Genomic DNA, 19,985 nt, shown 5'->3' with positions numbered 1-19,985 from the left:
TAGTTTGTTATATTTCCCCCACTAGTATGTCTGATTTCTGTACATTGTTTCCTATTTGTAATGTATGATTTAAGTATGTCATAGCATTTTCCTCTAATTCCATACTGATATAATTTCATCATTAATTTTGAGTGGTTCACACAATCAAATGCCTTAGATAGGTCCATAAAAATCCCACAAGTCTTTTGTTGCCTGTCAAGTAAATTAAGAATGTGCTCAATTATATCTGTTGATGCTGTTTTTGTTGACTTCCCTTCTCTGAAACCATGTTGTGATGAATGCAGTATACTGTACTTTGTTATAAAATTTACAATTCTATTCTTTATTATCATTTCATAGATTTTAGCAAATGTTGAGATCAATGATATTGGCCTGTAATTTCCTAATTCATCCCTGTTCCCTTTCTTAAATATTGGCTTCACTTTACTTACTTTCAGTGAATCTGGAAATATACCTTCTTCTATCGCAGCATTCAGCATGTGTGTCAATGGTTTTAATATACATTCTCTGCATTCTTTTATGAGATGTAGTGTATGAATATTTTTAATTTATGACATTTTCTAATTAACATGTCTCCAACCAAACTAATTATTTAAGTGCATTTAGAAAAATCAAATGAATGATCTGAGAAATAAATTTTCACTGATCTAGGTCTAATTATGAAATTTAAGTTTTCATGTGCCTGCTATACGTTATGTAAATAGCCATTTTGGTAATTAATGAATTTAGGAAAAAATATGTTAATTATCAGGGGAGAGAAACATAACAGATGGGAGGTGCCCAACTTGCCATGTCACACACTGCACTGAATGAAAAAGATTCCTGGTTTTCAGGGTCCTACGTTGTCCTTAACAGTCCAAAATGAGGCTTTTATCTTGGCATTAAGAGAAATATGAGGGTAATCCCAAAATAAGGTCTCCAATTTTTTTATAATACATAGACCTGTTTATTTCTACAATGGTTTACATCAGTTTACAGCTTGAACATTTAGCTATTTTTTGACATAATCACTATTTCTGCCGATGCATTTTTGTAGACACTGTGGCGGTTTTCGTATGCCCATGTCATACAAGCTCTCCGCCATGCTGTTCAGAAAGTTATGAACCTCTTCTTTCACCTCGTTGGTGGAGCTTAGTCACTTTCTGGCCAAATGTTCTTTTAACCTAGGGAACAGGTGATAGTCACTGGGTGCCAAGTCAGGGCTATAGTGTGGGTGGGTGATTATGTTCCACTGAAACTATTGCAGGAGAGCAACAGTTTGCCTAACGAAGTGTGGGCAAGCGTTGTCATGGAGAATGTTTATGCCCTTTCTCAACATTCCACTTCTCTGGTTCTGAATTGCCCGTTTGAGTTTTTTCAGAGTCTCACAGTACCTGTCAGCGTTAATTGTGGTCCCAGCGAATCAGCTGGTTGATGCAATCTGACTGAATACCCAAGCACATTTCAAAATCATCAAGCTGGAAAATCATAAAATCATACAAATTTAATTCATCTTCCTTCAGAATATTTTGTAATGTACCACCATACCTACAAGGCATATTTTTTTGTCCATATGCTGAACAGTAATCACCTATAAGAAATTTAAAAAATTAGGTGCAAAATTAGCTGAAACACTCTTATAAAAAGCGAATATGCAGTGTTTACCAAACAAGCTCAATGACCCTTTTATACGACACCTTACTGATTAAGCAGCAGACAAGCCATTCTACCAAAATTTGTCTTTGTTTACAACTTACTGTCCAGTTCATGTGATCACTTCATTTCAACAGGTAAAGCAATATTTTAATTTCATACAGAACATAAAAATACTGCTGTATATATAAAATATATTTTATTGGTGTTTTGAAGTGTCTGGGGTCTGTCAAACATCTTTGATATTTTCTTAATTCAGTCACAGTTGTAACAGGAGATGCTCTTGTCAGTATTTACTGTGATCCTACAAAATGTTGTTAACATATCTTTTCTTATAAAAGTCTGTTCTTGAATCTCAAAAATTTTCTCAATTGTTTCTATGACATTATAGTGCTTATAAGACTGATGAAGCATTACATGCCATATATAAAACCATGCACAGGTTTTCCTCAATTGTTGTGCCCCCCCACAGGCAAAATTATTTTGAAATTTGAAGATTCTCATCTAATATTTGTCACATGTAATTACATTAATTTTTGAAACTGTAATTTCCATAAAATTGGGAAGCATTTATTACCTTCCAGTGGCTGTTTCTGAAGTTAGAAGAAAGGATATATATTTCTGAAAGCCTGAAATTCAATATAATAACTTAAATTCAATTATTATTTCTCAGTATGAAATTGAGTTTTACTTTTTACTGTGTTATGTTTGACTGTGTTTATAATACTCAGTTTCGGTTCTGTTGAACATAATCAGTTTTCAGATTTAATGCTGTCAGTTTAGTAACTTTTTTGTATTACTAGAATTGAGATATAACTCTGACAACATGCCAAACTGAGGATATGGCTTTCTCTTACTTAAGAACTTAAAATTAAATATAGCTTCTAAGATATAACACAGTGCTCCAGAACATGCTGGCCTCTGTTAAAGGGATGATAGAGTGGACTAAAGCAAATAGTTATTAATTTAACAAGTGTGTTCAAAGAGATTAAAAAGACAAGACATGTGAAATGACAGATAGGCCAAACAGCTTGTTCGCACAAATAAACAAACTTTTGTTTCCTGACTAATGTATTTGCACATTAAATAGGCCTTGCTTTTTTCATTCATCAAAGCATCAATGCTGCTAGCACTTTTTGAGCGCCACTAACTTGAAAATATGATTTAAAATGCTTTTCAGCAAAAATTTACTTCTTTTCATTGCGGTAAAGATATAATAATTCCAGCTGTAATTCAATCAATTCAGTCCCCATATCGCTAATGCCAACAGAAAAAATAAGAGCCAATCTGTTACCTATTTCACTGACTTTTGCAGTCACAAATGAAGGGAGAAATTATTTAGTATGTTTTGCTACCTTTAAAATTTTTTCTCTGTTGACAAAGTATTATAAAGATGCGGTGCATCTAACAATTTTAGTAACTTTCATGAAATTGCTGGAAAGTAATACATTCTAAGCAGTACCAGAGAGCCTGGTTTATTCATCCAACACTGAAGAAAATAGAATAAAATGAGCAAGAAACACAATTTTCTCTGCAGTGTTACCAGCGTTTCTCCATCTCTGTTTTATGGCAGAACAGAAGAGACATTTACAAAATCATCAAGTTTCCCTGCTCAGCTGCAGGTACCAAATAATCCTTCTTGTGAAAGTGCATAATGTCTGGCACTATGAAAAGCAACAAGCTATTTTGCTTGAACTGACAAAGCATGACAGACTATTTCTTCTGAAAACATAAATCTAGTTTTGTAGTATGAATATGGATTACAAAGATGAACATCTCCTTCACTTCTCCTGCTCTATGAATCATAATTCAGTCACATCACTCAACAAAGTATTCTTTAATGTTTGCATCTCACTGCCTGCTCTTTACATTCTAAAAGTTCCTTTGTTTTCTCCTTTCCTGTAGCTATGTATTTTGAGAGTATCCTGTTAATTTAATATGTTGCAAAGCAAAAGCCTTCAAAAATCAAATTGTACCTAAAAGCTGACATTAGTGCAAGAACAGAGATGAATATGTGCATTCTCATACTGAAATATTGAGAAATCCACTTCTGATGATGTATATGGGAGCAACTGTCAAGACGCATGTAGCTGCTGACCAGCCATTTTTTTAGCTAATTTGTACAAATAAAGTAGAATGAGTAGAAGTAATTCCCCACTGTTAATTCTTTATTGCTGCAGACTAAGTCTGGATCCAACGGAGAGACATACTATCTGGAGTGTTGTTATAGGAAACTACACTAGTGTACTTGCTGCCTTTGCTGTTAATCAAGCCATGGTACAACGAGCTCTTGCCATGTCATCAATAAGGAAAGCAAAAATGTAAGTTATATACATTTTCAGAACTCATCATACATTGTTAATAGCTATGTCTGGCAGGCTATATGCTTATTTTGTTGTAAATATTTGATGTAAAGTTAGATATAAGTTCTATTTGAAGGAATGAAGAAAGGAAGACTTGAGTCTAACAACCCACTGACAGAGATGAAGTACAAGCTTGGATTAAGGAACCATCCTGGAATTTGCGTTATGCAATTTAGGGCAATCATGGAAAAGTCAAATCCAAATGGCCAGATGTGGCTTTGAACCATCATCGTCCTGAATACCAGTTTATTGTGCTAACCACTGTGCCACCTTGCTCAGTATTTCTACATGATGGTCTCTTGGAAGCACAACTGAATGGTATCATTAGGAATGGGTATATTTAAGGAGATACACTTGTCACAACTCTCAAGCATACCTGCAAGCTAGACACACCCGTGTACAGCAGTCCTGGGGCTTCCTCTTGGCCAAATTAAGTAGTAGAGAGTGTAGACTATGGTAGGTTTTTCTAGTAGCTTTGGTCAGCTAAGATTGTGACCACATTACCCCCATGTTAGATGTGTTGCATGCCAGTCAGGCATTACCTCAATTTGTTTGTTTTTTCTCCCACGGGGAGACTAATGTCTCCGCAGGCCACAGGTGAGACAATTAATACACAAGCTCAACAATACAAGAGTGCTGGTTGCTATCAGCTAAATCAGGAATTTATTCATTCACAGCAATTGTTATATCAAGCTGATGGGTGCTTAGAGAACTGAAGTCTCATCTGTTGCTCCAAATTAGCAAGACAGTGTTCTAAGACATGACTAAGACATGCCTGACACATGACCTTCTCAACAGTGATGGAGGTTTCTGTCTGACTTTTACATGGGATCTAAGACTATGTTTATTAATAAAAATGAGGGAGATTAAGTGAATTCCCCATAGTGTCTGTGCAATGACAATCATTGCTGTAACATCTACTGCGATGGTATTATCTATGTTGTAATTGTTGGTTGGCATCAGCCTTCCATTGTGGTTTGTACAAGCTTCACTGTAGGTTTACATCATTTGTCTATAAATAGAAAAATTGTTGAATGTGTTTCATTTTTTCTTCTCTCTGATCTCTTCCAGTAATCTTCTGTCTTCACTTGTTTCCTTCATTATGAAGTTGTCAGTCCAGTTGATCTTGAGCATTCTTTTCCATATCCACATTTTAAAATTTTCTAAATATCTTTCTTCTTTGCTTTCATCTCTCCATTATTCACTGCTCTATAACACTGCACTCCAAACATGGCATTTAATAAAGCTTTTCCTTAGCTCCATAGGAATTCTTCTAGATGTTAGTGACTACTTAACCTTTTCAAATAATCTGTTTGTCATTAATACCCTCCTTTGCATGTCATACAACTTTGCAGGTACAGAAAGAATTTTACTGGTTCTATCTAAGAATATATTAACTCAAACTTTCTTCTTGCTTATTCTCATAATGTTTATCTTTTCTATGAGGGTCACTCCAAAAGAAATGCACACTATTGTTATTTAAATCCATATTTTTTTCTACATGTTTGAAAGTTTTACAGTGTGTAGATACATTCTTTAGGAACCATATTTTCATTTCTCCACATAATTTCCATCCCTCTCAACTGCCTTACGCCATCGTGGAACCAGCACCTGTATACCCGCACGGTAAAATTCTGGACCAACCTGTTGAAGCCACTGTTTGGCATCGTGCACAAGGGAGTCATCATCTTCAAACCTTGTTCCACAAAGAGAGTCTTTCAGTTTCCCAAAGAGATGATAGTCACATGGAGCCAGGTGAGGACTGTAAGGCAGGTGTTTCAGCATTGTCCATCCGAGTTTTGTGATTGCTTCCATGGTTTTTTGACTGACATGTGGCCGTGCATTCTCGTGCAACAGCAAAACATTCTGCTTTTGCCAATGTGGTTGAACACGACTCAGTCGAGCTTGAAGTTTCTTCATTGTCGTCACATATGGATCAGAATTTATGGTGGTTCCACTTGGCATGATGTCTACAAGCAAGAGTCCTTCGGAATCAAAAAACACCGTAGGCATAACTTTTCCAGCAGAAGGAGTAGTTTTGAATTTTTTTTCTTGGGTGAATTTGCGTGATGCCACACCATTGATTGCCTCTTCATCTCTGGTGAAAAATGATGGAGCCATATTTCATCACCTGTCACAATTCTTCCAAGAAATTCATCTCCACCATTCTCGTAATGTTCCAAAAGTTCACTGCATATCGTTTTTCTTGTTTCTTTGTGAGACACTGTCAACATCCTGGGAACCCACCTGGCACAAACCTTTTTTAACGCCAACACTTTCAGTATTCTGCAAACACTTCCTTCCCCTATCCCAACGTAGCGTGACTATTCGTTCACTGTGATGCGTCTGTCAGCAGTCACCAATTCATTAACTTTCTGCATGTTGTCTGGAGTGTGTGCAGTACGACGCCTGCCACTGCAAGGACAATCCTCAATATTGCCATGCCCACAAATAGTGTGCATTTCTTTTGGAGTGATCCTCGTATATTTATCTTCAGTCCGTACTCCTTGCCCCTTGTTGCAATACTCTTCAACATCTGTTGTAGCTCCTTTTCTGATTCCACCAGGACTGCTTGATCATCTATGTATTTTATAGTCTTTATTGTTTCTCCTTCTCTTGGGTCCTCTATCAGCTTGTGTACTAGTTCTTCTCTATACATGTTGAACAGCTTTAGTGACAGCATCCTTGCCTTTCACCTAGAGTTGTAAAACTACCATTAGCTCCCTTTGACTACCATAAGCAAGTGTAGACTATGGTAGGTTTCCTAGTAGCTTTGGTCAGTTAAGATTGTGACCGCATTACCACCATGTTAGATGTGTTGCATACCTGTGAGACATTAACTCATTTTGTTTGCTTTTTCTGCATATGTTAGATTCCTCTATAAATTGGAAGTGTGAACCATCTAGAAACTGAGTAAGGATATTTAAAGGGCTGCATAACCTACAGAATATTCTTGTTCTGCATGGTTATCCTCCTGTCTCTTACTTAAAAATAAACAGTATTTATAACCAAATTGAAACTGTCAATGTTTAACTGAGTTTTTATTCAAAAATTGTTGATTTGTAATGTGAAACAGAGGGATGAGGTCCTGATTCAGTACTTCATCGAGCTTATATAAGACATGTTTGTGTTATTGCTAAATAACTTTTGTGTTTGTCAATAATAATAGAAAACTATTTTCCTTGAAAAACACAATGAAGGATGTTCTACTGAGTACAAAATAACAACAACAATTATATAGATGACTCTATGTTTGTGCATATAAACTGTACTTGCATCAAAAGTAATTGCTTTAGTTACATAGAAGTGCAGATGTTAAGTGGTCAACTAATTTTTACTATTAATAAATTGTACTATATACTTTGTAAGGATGTAAAATACACAAAGGACTAAAGCTGAATGATGTGTGGTTCTACTTGTGTGCATAACAAATAAACAAACAAACAAAAAACAAAGAAAAGTTATCAGGTCCCAGTTCCTCTTTCACACATTCATTTACATTTGTTTCCCTACCAGTGCAACCAATACTACTGGTAACACTACCAAATACTACGTCATTGATGTACTGTACCAAAACTACTGAACTGTAGTTTTGGTAGAGTGCAACCCCACTTACACACCCTCCATCTCTTCTATCTCCTCATTCCTTACTCTGTCACTTTTTGCTTGTGTACATCTCCTTTATTAACATTCTATCTTTCCAAACTATACCAACATCCTTTAAACCTTCAGCAGTATACTCCAGTTGACTCTGTTGGGTGCCTTCTCCCAGTCTATAAAACAAGGAAAGACTCTTTCCTTCTCATCCCATCCGGTAAGTCTCACTTGACCTACGGTTCTTGGTGACTTTTCCAAAATCTACCCCTTCCTAGACCTCTCCAGTCCTTTTCCTTCACCCCTCTTCCTTCCCCTTCAACACTCCTGACAGAAGAAGGAGCAACTGGCTCTGAAAGCTTGCCTAATTATAACCTTCTTTTATGTGTGTGATCTGCTGCCACTTGGTGAGTAGATTTTTTACCTATCCAATTACATTATATTATCAAAAATTGATAGTTTTCATCATTATAGCCTTTGTAACATGAATGAAAAAACTAACTGTCCTATAGCCTTTGCATTCTTTTGCATAGTACTTTTTAGGTAAAGATGTTAGAAGGATCGTATGTAGATCTTGTGGTCAGATTCCTGAGTCTTAAATTCTGTTTGCTATTTCAGTCAATCTGGCTATTGAATTTGCACCTCAGACTTCCAGCACCTCAGATGGTGTTCTGTCATGCCCCAATGCTTTCTTTTCCTGTAGCTCATTATTTGCTTTCACAAATTCCCATGTAAATATTTTAGGAACTTTGGTTTCTTCACTCTATTCCCCTTCATGTTCTGAAACCAGTTCCATGTTATCTATTTGTATATAACTCTTCCACATAATCAATCCAAAGTTTCTTTCCTCTTCCATATATTATCTTGTAAAAAAAGAATGAACTCCAGTCTACTCAAAACATGGTCATAACTAGTAGAAATATGATACTAATTTATATGGAAAATTCAGTTTTCACTTCAGTGCAAATCTGATTACATTCTGGGGACTGTTTTTCATTCGGTAATTTCAGCAGTCAAAATACATCATATCATCCACCTTCCTGTGCATGTGACACTACAATAATGGGGATGCTCATCCTCACAGAAACAAATCTACATGAAAACTTATACTGTTGTTAGCAGAAGGACTGTGTGTCATGTTTAATCATTACAAGTGATCAACACCAGTCTGCTCTTGTTGACACTGAAAACTGAGATGGTAATGTGTACTACGCCAGTGACATCTGTATTGGGCTTGGAGACTTGGGGAAATTTGAAAAGGAAACCAACACTGAAGTCTAGTAAATAGCAGTTTCCTACCAGTGCTTACAAAAAGTTATGCATGAAAAGTGTAGGTTGTACATAGGGGCTACGCAAATTTCGTCGTACAGAAGTATTGTGCAACCTGTGCTAACTGGAGAGGGGCAAGATGTGAAATGCAAAGTCCTACACGACACTGATTGGGAGGTGACCATCACAGATTTGGCACAACTGTCATGATGCCTAATGGAACTGACAATTCAAAAAAACATGAGCTTTTATGGACTAAGGTCTATCTTCTACACATTCCCCCATGGTGGGGATGGGTGACCAATCCTGTTTCACCATTTCAAACTACACGGAACTATATGAAGTGTATATGGCTTCTACAAATGGCTCAGTGAGGGTGGCTTCCTTTTCTCTTTATGGCATAAATAATGTTAACAAATATAGCCTGTACAGAGCTTGGTAGAGGGGGTGGAGGCTATTGTTATTTCTCCTTCAATGGAATAGGGACTCCTCCTTGTATGCTTTTGCTCATAATCCCCAAGGTTAAAATAAAAAACTGTTGTGCTTCGAATTCACCTATTGGAAAGCAGCTGCCTTGTCATCATGACAGCCCTAATACAACATGTCACTGGAAACCTCATCAGAATCAACAGAGGCTCTTCATTTACACTACTGGCCATTGAAATTGCTACACCACAAAGATGATGTGCTGCAGATGCTAAATTTAACTGACAGGAAGAAGATGCTGTGATATGCAAATGATTAGCTTTTCAGAGCATTCACACAAGGTTGGCACCAGTGGCGACACCTACAATGTGTTGACATGAGGAAAGTTTCCAACCGATTTCTCATACACAAACAGCTGACCGGTGTTGCGTTGCCTGGTGAAACATTGTTGTGATGCCTCGTGTAAGGAGGAGAAATGCATACCATCATGTTTCCGACTTTGATAAAGGTCGGATTGTAGCCTATCATGATTGCAGTTTATTTTATGACGACATTGCTGCTTGCGTTGGTCGAGATCCAATGACTGTTAGCAGAATATGGAATCGGTGGGTTCAGGAGGGTAATAGGGAATGCTGTGCTGGATCCCAACAGCCTCGTATCACTAGCAGTCAAGATGACAGGCATCTTATCCGCATGGCTGTAACGGATCATGCAGCCATGTCTCAATCCCTGAGTCAACAGATGGGGACTTTAGCAAGACAACAACCATCTGTATGAACAGTTCGACTTCATTTGCAGCAGCATGGACTATCAGCTCGGAGACCATGGCTGCGGTTGCCCTTGACACTGCATCACAGACAGGAGCGACTGCGATGGTGTACTCAATGACGAACCTGGGTGCACAAATGCCAAAACGTCATTTTTTTGGATGAATGCAGGTTCTGTTTACAGCATCACAATGGTCGCATCCGTGTTTGGTGACATCGAGGTGTATGCACATTGGAAGCGTGTATTCGTCATCGCCATACTGGCATATCACCCGGCGTGATGGTATGGGGTGTCATTGGTTACACTTCTCGGTCACCTCTTGTTCGCATTGACAGTACTTTGAACAGTGGATGTTTCATTTCAGATGTGTTATGACCTGTGGCTCTACCCTTCATTCGATCCCCGTGAAACCCTACATTTCAGCAGGATAATGCGTGACCGCATGTTGCAGGTCCTGTACGGGTCTTTCTGGATACAGAAAATGTTCGGCTGCTGCCCTGGCCAGCACATTCTCCAGATCTCTCGCCAATTGAAAACGTCTGGTCAATAGTGGCCAAGCAACTGGCTCGTCACAATACGCCAGTCACTACTCTTGATGAACTGTGGTATCGTGTTGAAGCTGCATGGGCAGCTGTACCTGTACACTCCATCCAAGCTCTGTTTGAGTCAATGCCCAGGCGTATCAAGGCCGTTATTACGGCCAGAGGTGGTTGTTCTGGGTACTAATTTCTCAGGATCTGTGCACCCAAATTGCGTGAAAATGTAATCACATGTCAGTTCTGGTATAATATATTTATCCAATGAATACCCGTTTATCACCTGTGTTTCATCTTGGTGTAGAAATTTTAATGGCCAGTAGTGTATGGTGTGACAGCTTTCAGTGGTGACAGTCCAGTGGCTAAGCTGTCCAGTTCCAGGGATGAAAATGTACTCTGTGACACCAGCAGTGAGAGCATCTTCATTTTCCATGCTGGCCCAGTCATGTCAGCTAATGGTTCAGAATTCACCTCTAAGTTTCTCCCATGTTAACATTGATGGTTGTTGTCATAAGTCACAAAAATGCACTAAAACTTTCCTTTAATTTGTATTTGTTTCAGTACCAGAATGGCCAATCGATGACTCAACAGTAATTTATGTGTACATGTAATGTGTTTGAAAGAGCAGGATTTTGGGAATTTTGAAATTTTTATCTGGAATCATCTGAAGTTTCTTGAACATATCTCAAAATTAGGTATCATGTGTTTTGTTTATGTTCTGAGAATTTTATCTTCTTATTTTATTCTGAATCACCAAGCCTTTGTTGGATGCTAAGATTTTTGATGAGCACTGGGTTAATTCATACTTCTGCATTTTCCAAAACAGAACTACATGTCTGTATAATTATTTTGTTTGCATCATATGTGAACCATTAGGAAGAGAGTTCATATGACTATAAATTGACACTTAAGCAGTTGGTACTCCTTAAACAGTGCATTTCATTTCTCTGACAGTTACATGACTTTTCACACTGCTCTATAAAGTTCTCTCCTTTACTAAAAGAGCACATGAAAGATTGAAAGAAGGGAAATTTCTGAGTTTCAGAAGATAGAAGAAATGCCCAAGTACAGTAGAAGTAGAAGAAGAATGGGTAGCTTTGAGAGATGAAGTAGTGAAGGCAGCAGAGGACCTAGTAGGTAAAAAGACGAGGGCTAGTAGAAATCCTTGGGTAACAGAAGAAATACTGAATTTAATTGATGAAAGGAGAAAATATAAAAATGCAGTAAATGAAGCAGGCAAAAAGGAATGCAAATGTCTCAAAAACGAGATCGACAGGAAGTGCAAAATGGCTAAGCAGGGATGGCTAGAGGACAAATGTAAGGATGCAGAGGGTTATCTCACTAGGGGTAAGATAGATACTGCCTACAGGAAAATTAAAGAGACCTTTGGAGAAAAGAGAACCACTTGTATGAATATCAAGAGCTCAGATGGAAACCCAGTTCTAAGCAAAGAAGGGAAAGCAGAAAGGTGGAGGGAGTATATAGAGCGCCTATACAAGGGCAATGTACTTGAGGACAATATTATGGAAATGGAAGAGGATGTAGATGAAGATGAAATAGGAGATACGATACTGCGTGAAGAGTTTGACAGAGCACTGAAAGACCTGAGTCGAAACAAGGCCCCAGGAGTACACAACATTCCATTGGAACTGCTGACGGCCTTGGGAGAGGCAGTCCTGACAAAACTCTACCATCTGGTGAGCAAGATGTATGAGACAGGCAAAATACCCTCAGACTTCAAGAAGAATATAATAATTCTGATCCCAAAGAAAGCAGGTGCTGACAGATGTGAAAATTACCGAACAATCAGTTTAATAAGTCACAGATGCAAAATACTAACGCGTATTCTTTACAGGCGAATGGAAAAACTGGTAGAAGCCGACCTCGGGGAAGATCAGTTTGGATTTCGTAGAAATATTGGAACATATGAGGCAATACTGACCCTACTACTTACCTTACAAGCTAGATTAAGGAAAGGCAAACCTACATTTCTAGCATTTGTAGACTTAGAGAAAGCTTTTGACAATGTTGACTGGAATACTCTCTTCCAAATTCTGAAGGTGGCAGGGGTAAAATACAGGGAGCGAAAGGCTATTTACAATTTGTACAGAAACCAGATGGCAGTTATAAGAGTCGAGGGACATGAAAGGGAAGCAGTGGTTGGGAAGGGAGTGAGACAGGGTTGTAGCCTATCCCGATGTTATTCAATCTGTATATTGAGCAAGCAGTGAAGGAAACAAAAGAAAAATTCGGAGTAGGTATTAAAATCCATGGAGAAGAAATAAAAACTTTGAGGTTTGCCGATGACATTGTAATTCTGTCAGAGACAGCAAAAGACTTGGAAGAGCAGTTGAACGGAATGGACAGTGTCTTGAAGGGAGGATATAAGATGAACATCAACAAAAGCAAAACGAGGATAATGGAATGTAGTCGAATTAAATCGGGTGATGCTGAGGGAATTAGATTAGGAAATGAGACACTTAAAGTAGTAAAGGAGTTTTGCTATTTGGGGAGCAAAATAACTGATGATTGTCGAAGTAGAGAGGATATCAAATGTAGACTGGCAATGGCAAGGAAAGCGTTTCTGAAGAAGAGGAATTTGTTAACATCGAGTATTGATTTAAGTGTCAGGAATCCGTTTCTGAAAGTATTTGTACGGAGCGTAGCCATGTATGGAAGTGAAACATGGACGATAACTAGTTTGGACAAGAAAAGAATAGAAGCTTTCGAAATGTGGCGCTACAGGAGAATGCTGAAGATTAGATGGGTATATCACGTAACTAATGAGGAGGTATTGAATAGGATTGGGGAGAAGAGAAGTTTGTGGCACAACTTAACTAGAAGGAGGGATCAGTTAGTAGCACATATTCTGAAGCATCAAGGGATCACCAATTTAGTGTTGGAGGGCAGCGTGGAGGGTAAAAATCGTAGAGGGAGACCAAGAGATGAATACACTAAACAGATTCAGAAGGATGTAGGTTGCAGTAGGTACTGGGAGATGAAGAAGGATAGAGTAGCATGGAGAGCTGCATCAAACCAGTCTCAGGACTGAAGATCACAACAACAACAACAACATTTATTTGCTGTGATCTCTCATGTTTTTTCAGTGTGATTGTTTATTAGTGTGCTTCCAGCTGTTCTAGTGAGTTATTGTTTTCATTTTATAGATAATATTTCAATGACCGACCCAGCTGTCTTTTTCAGGTGCTGTGAGTCTTGTTGTTATGTGTACTCACTGTCTGGACTCCTGCCAGACTGTGAACTATTGTTCATCTCATACCATTATTTATAACTGAGTTCAAATCCTGATGCACACTACACCCTTTGATGCTCTTTTATTTTCCAAAGCTTGCTTTGATATTCCATGAAATGTAAATTTTCTCCTCAGCGTTTTCTGACTCTGGTGCATGTAATGGCTGATGAGATTTTAATAAATCGAGAGCTGGACCCCATACGTTATTTCAATTGAAACCACCATTTTTGTTTATTAGATTTTCTGGTATCTTTATTTTGATGGACTCCTTAATTGTGCTGTCCCAAAAACATGATGTTTGGCTCACAACACTGGTCTCATCATATTTTATTTCATTATTTTATTTGAGGCAGTGTTCAGCAACAGCTGATTTGCATGGTTGTTCTTTCGAGATATGTTGCTGATGTTCCTCGCATCTCTCCTTGACTGTTCTGCTAGTCTGCCCAACACAAGATATGCCACATTTGCACAGAATGTGATTCACACCTGGCTTTCAGAGACCTAGATTATCTGTAGTAATTACAAGTAATACTTTTTACTTCAGTTGAAGAGGAAGAGGTTGAGACTGAGACCAAGGAACAGAAGCCAAAAATTGCTCATCTACCTTACACTGGCCCAATAAATGGAAAGATCAATATACTTCTATGGAAATATGGTATGCAGAGTAATTCACTTCCTCCAGCTAAGATAAAAGCATTCTTTGTATTGTTAATGGTGATCTACATCTCCAAAAGCCAGATGGGTATCACATTTCATGCAAATGTGGCATGTCTAGTGTGGGGAAGACTATCAGAACAGTTGAGGACATATGCAAGGAACATAACTGACATCATTAACATAGCTGACTAAAATGAGCAAGCAAATCATCTATCACTGAGCACTTCCTCAAACATACTCATGAAATGAATTATGCTGAGACTAGTGTTGTACTCCAAATACCAAGTTTCTGGGACAGCATAGTTAAAGAGTCTATCAAAATAAAACTATCAGGCACCTAATAAACAAGGACAGAGGTTTCAATTTAAATAACACCTGGCACCCAACACTCAATTTATTAAAATCTTGTCAGCCATCACATTCACCAGAGTTGCAAAATGCTGAGAGATTTTGCATTTCATGGATATCAGTGTGAGCTTTGAAAAATGAAAGCGCATCAAAGGGTGTAGTGTGTATCAGTATTCAAACTCTGTTATAAATAATGGTATGAGGCCAACAATAGTTCACCATCTGGTTGGAGTCCAGAGAGAGAGAGTATACATGAGAACAAAACTCACATCACTTGAAGAAGATAGCTGGGTTGATCATTGAAATATTGTGTATTAGATGGAAACATCAGCTTGGTAGAATATTCAGAAGCACACTAGTAATTATTTTCTATTTAAACATGATACCTGAAAATTAATTCTGAGTAGTTTCAAGGGCACTAGTCATAAATTTCTTGAGATGCAGTAAAATTCTAACCTTTAATTTACAGTGAATTATGTGTTCTTAAATCAAGCTGAGAACCACCTTAACAATTTTGTAATATCTTTAATAAGTAAAATCCAGATAATCTTTGAACATTCAACTTTGATATTGTACTCTTGTGCCTGTTTTTATGGTTTCAGCTGCCACAAATTTTATAGCAATGTACAGAGTGTAGATTTAGAGATGCTGGATATCCACAGCCATTCCTGAAAAGAAGTCATTTCCCAATTTTTACAATCCCATTTGCTTTTCTTTTGTCATGAAAAGATACATGGCTTCAGCTGTCCTCCTTTCACTTTACATATAGGCCTAATCTCATTTCCAATATTAAGAAACCTGTGTTACTTTTGCTTTAATGCATTATGTGCTTTCTACCACATTTAATTTTTCTTCAATTCTACTAAATTTCTGCTCTGTCTTTTAAAAACAAAACCAATTCTACTGTGAATTTCTTCACAGAGATGTAACAATTGCCATTTGCACTACAATTAAGTTAATCATTTTTAATTTTACAGAACAATTGGTATTCTGGCCATAGGGCTTGCGTGCATAGTGAGCATGTGCTGCTACACAGGACTTGTCATTTATGCTACATTCTTTGTCTGTGATCCTATATCTACAAAGGTAAAGAAATCGTCACTTTATTTTAAGCACAATTTAATCAAAATCAAATTACATGTACATACTGCCTTTAGTTTTCTGATAACATGAAACACTTTCTGATGCTGCGTTTAGTTGAGCGTAGTTTTTACAGATTAAAAACTACCTTTTATATTGAGTTTACTCCAAAATAGAAATTTTCTGCATGAACTGTGGAAGTGATATTTTTTGTAATCACACACGCAAAATTATGGCTTTTAATACAAAGAGCATTATGTAACTTTCAGCAAATTGGGAAAGCTGATCAGTTGCTGCCACATTTTGTAATGGCCATATCAAAGGGTATCCCTGGCCTCCCTGGCCTCTTCATGGCTGGAGTCTTTAGTGCTGCTTTGAGGTAAGACATATCATAAAGGAACAATGCAATTCTAGTTTACCATAATTCTAGCATGGTTATCACTCTGCACTGATCTACAACTACTATTACTGTTACTGTTGTTACTAGTACAAATGTTATTACTGCTGCTGCTGACAATAAGAAAAATGATGATATGGTTTTAATAATTATTTTCTGATTCGAGTATGTAAGATGGGTAGACTGGATTTGTAATGAAGGGTACTGAAGCAAATTGGGGAGAAAAAAAGCATTATGGCACAGCCTGACTAAAAGAAAGAGGTACATTGATGTGACACATCATGAAGGATCAAGGAATAGATAATTTGGCATGGAAAAAAGTGTGAGGGGTAAATAATGTAGAGAAAGGTGAAGGCAATTCAGAATGGACATAGGTCTCAGTAGTTATGCAGAGATGGAGAGGCTTACACAAGATAGATTAGTGTGGAGAACTGGATCAACAGTCTTTGGACTGAAGATTATGCCAACAACAATTGATGTATAACATCTTAATAAAATCTTACAATACCAAATTATCATCATTATGCTACTTGACAACCCCCTTTGCACTTGAAACAATTATTGGGCCAATTACTTCCTCACATCAGTGCCTCTGAATTGGCTCCTCTTTCTCTCTTCATTTTGCACAAAATAATGAGTTAATTTAAACTTATCAATTGTGTTGATAGTTTCTCTTACACATACTAGTGACCTATATCTAGCCAGCACAGGGTCAGGACTGGTATAGTTCATCTCCAGTTTCCATGTAGAACAAACCATAATTATATGTAGGCTATTATTATGGTGGAGTCCCACTCCCCAAAAGTTTCTGCCTTCTTATCTTCCCAAATCTCTTTCCGAGTTCCCTACACTATTTCTTCTATTCTTCTTCCATTTCTTGCCATTTTTCTTTTTATGCTTCTTCATGAATCTGTGCTTCATTACTAGTGTCACATATAATTTATTATATTTTTCTACGATGTCTATATCTTGTAAATCTACCTTGTGTTATCTAACCAGCTGATTTTGACCTTCTTCAAATTAGTAATATTGAGTAGTCTTTTGGTGAGTCCATTGTTTTCCATTCTATAAATCTAGCCATGGAATTTGAAGCATCTATTGTGCATGGTGTTGGTGAAATTATATATTTGCATGTATATATCAGATGTTCTCCTCTTTATCCAAATTCCATTCTCTTGTGTGCAAACATAAATTTTCCTAAGAATTTCTTGTTCTTGTTTTTCAATTTCTGCAAATTTAGAGTGCCCTCCAACAGTTATAATCTCTGATGTAGATAGTGCATCTGATAAAAGAACTATGTCGTAATGTCATAACTTTGCATGGTGCAATATTGTTTTTTATTGTAGTGGTTATATGTGATTATGAATAACTTTTGATGTTTTATGAGTTTTTGTGTATTTGCGTTAGTATCCAACCCTGATGACAGTATTATCTCTCTTGGATATTTAAAGGAGGATACTTGAAAATTTTCCCATACTCCATCTTTAGTGGAACATTCCTGCTGTTTTGATGTAGATTTTCCATGTAATGAACTTTCTCATAAGAGGTCTGGATGTCTTCCTTTTCTGCTATATTTTGTAGTTTCTCTATGGCATAATCTATTTCTTCTTTAGTCTTGTTGATCACTGCTAAAAAATCAGAAAAGGCTAGCTATTTAACATTCATTTTGCATCCAGAATTTTCAGTGTTTATGTCTTTGATGACTTTTTCCCAGTCTCTGTAACTCTGTCCAGACTAAGTTAAATAGTAGGATAGTAAGGGAAGGAAGGGGCAGGGAAGACCAGGTCCTTATGGAACACTTGTCTATAAGAGAGATTTCACCAAGGACTTTTACTTTTTATGTTGTATTTGTAAGCATTTGGCAGAATATTTCTCAAGTTTTCTGACTACTCTGAGCTCTGGAGAGTGTCAAAAACTGTCTGTCTGTTGACAGACTCATAAACATTAAAGTCTATAAGGGTGACAGTTGTGTTCATTGGAGGATCATTAAAATTGTCTTCAGGTTCCATATCTTGTCTGTCAAGATTGGCTCTTCTTACCAGTCAGATAGTCAATCATGTTCCAAATGATTTGAGAGAGCTTCTGAAGGAATTTTGTATGTTACTGACAAAACAGATAAGCCTTTGTAATTGTTCAGGTCTGCCTTATCACCTTTCTTGTGCAGTAGGCGTATCAATGGATATGTCTTCTCATTTAGTAACTGATATTTCATAATGCATATCATCACTATCTATGGTATAGTGATGCCTGACTTCATCAATGTTCTATGATGCATACTACTGGACAATTTAAGAACTGAAGTTCAACTCCAAACTGATTCAATCTATTTCTTTTAATTGTTTGATTTGTTTGACTGATTGATTGATTTTTATTGGGTCCCATTTGATTATGTTATGCACAGAGTTTGTACTTGTAATACAGTACAAGCCAACTTCAACTAATATCTTTAAATATTTAGCCTGCCTATTACAAAATAAAACATCAAACTGGCAATAGTGATAGTAATGTGCATATGCTTTTCTCTTGATTAATATTTAGGTCTTAAAGTTATTTATGTACTACATAGTCCTATCCTATAAAAAGATATTCAAGTGATTAAAGTACATTCATGCAACTAATAATAGTGTTCTTCATTCTTTACACAAATACTCTTCTACACTATAAAATTTGTTTTCCATAAAATAATGCTTAAAAGCTTCTGGAATATCTTTTCACTCATAAACTGTCCTGTAGACTCTTAGGAAGATGCTTTACCAGTTGTACAGCTGAGTATCAAGCACTTTTTTCAGCAGCTCTCAGTCTGTGAAGCATACCTCTCAGCTGATCTTTATTCCTTGAGTCACGTGAACGAACATTTGCATTTTTTTATTTTAATGTATTAATTTGATTAATGAAATTATTTTTCTGTGTATGAACATAGATGGAAATGTCAATATTTTTAGGTTATGGAAGGCAGTTCTTTCTATATTATTGCTGCTGGAGTTTCCCCAAACAGTAATTCCATACTGCAAGTGTGATTCAAATTGAGTATGGTACATTGTACATAAAAGTTGTTTGTTAGCATAATGTGCAAATTGTTTCATAATAAATATTACAATCCTTAACTTGCAGACATTGTGTACATGTTGTCTTCAACTGAGCGCATTGTAAATAGTAATTCCCAAAATTTTGTAGAGGTAACTTCTTCCAGTCTTATCTCATCTATGAATGTGTCTATGTTATCTCCATTTTCTCTATTCATGAACACCATGAACATTGAAACTTCCTGGCAGATTAAAACTGTGTGCTGCACCGAGACTCGAACTCGGGACCTTTGCCTTTCGCGGGCAAGTGCTCTACCATCTGAGCTACCCAAGCACAACTCACGCCCCATCCTCACAGCTTTACTTCTGCCAGTACCTTGTCTCCTACCTTCCAAAGTTTACAGAAGCTCTCCTGTGAACCTTGCAGGACTAGCACTCCTGAAAGAAATGATGTTGTGGAGACATGGCTTAGCCACAACCTGGGGGATGTTTCCAGAATGAGATTTTCACTCTGCAGCGGAGTGTGCACTGATATGAAACTTCCTGGCAGATTAAAACTGTGTGCCAGACCGAGACTCGAGACCGAGACTCTCATTTCCTAACCTAATCCCTCAGAATCACCTGATTTAATTAGACTAC

At 37.2% G+C, this 19,985-nt stretch overlaps 1 protein-coding gene across 2 annotated transcripts in view; it reads left to right on the top strand.

Annotated features, from left to right (window-relative positions):
- Nucleotides 1-19,985, top strand: part of LOC126175790 (sodium-coupled monocarboxylate transporter 2-like) — a 219,022-nt gene that overhangs the window by 163,298 nt on the left and 35,739 nt on the right. For both annotated transcript variants that reach the window (XM_049922770.1, XM_049922771.1), the window contains exons 8-10: nucleotides 3,813-3,953; nucleotides 15,824-15,932; nucleotides 16,196-16,305. In XM_049922770.1, coding sequence (XP_049778727.1) covers nucleotides 3,813-3,953; nucleotides 15,824-15,932; nucleotides 16,196-16,305 — 360 coding nt within the window. The remainder of the gene's footprint in view (nucleotides 1-3,812; nucleotides 3,954-15,823; nucleotides 15,933-16,195; nucleotides 16,306-19,985) is intronic.

Source organism: Schistocerca cancellata, chromosome 3 (assembly GCF_023864275.1).
Source record: "Schistocerca cancellata isolate TAMUIC-IGC-003103 chromosome 3, iqSchCanc2.1, whole genome shotgun sequence".
NCBI lineage: Eukaryota > Metazoa > Arthropoda > Insecta > Orthoptera > Acrididae > Schistocerca > Schistocerca cancellata.
The sequence above is the reverse complement of the archived record's forward strand: the minus strand, read 5'-3'. Positions and strand labels throughout refer to the sequence as shown.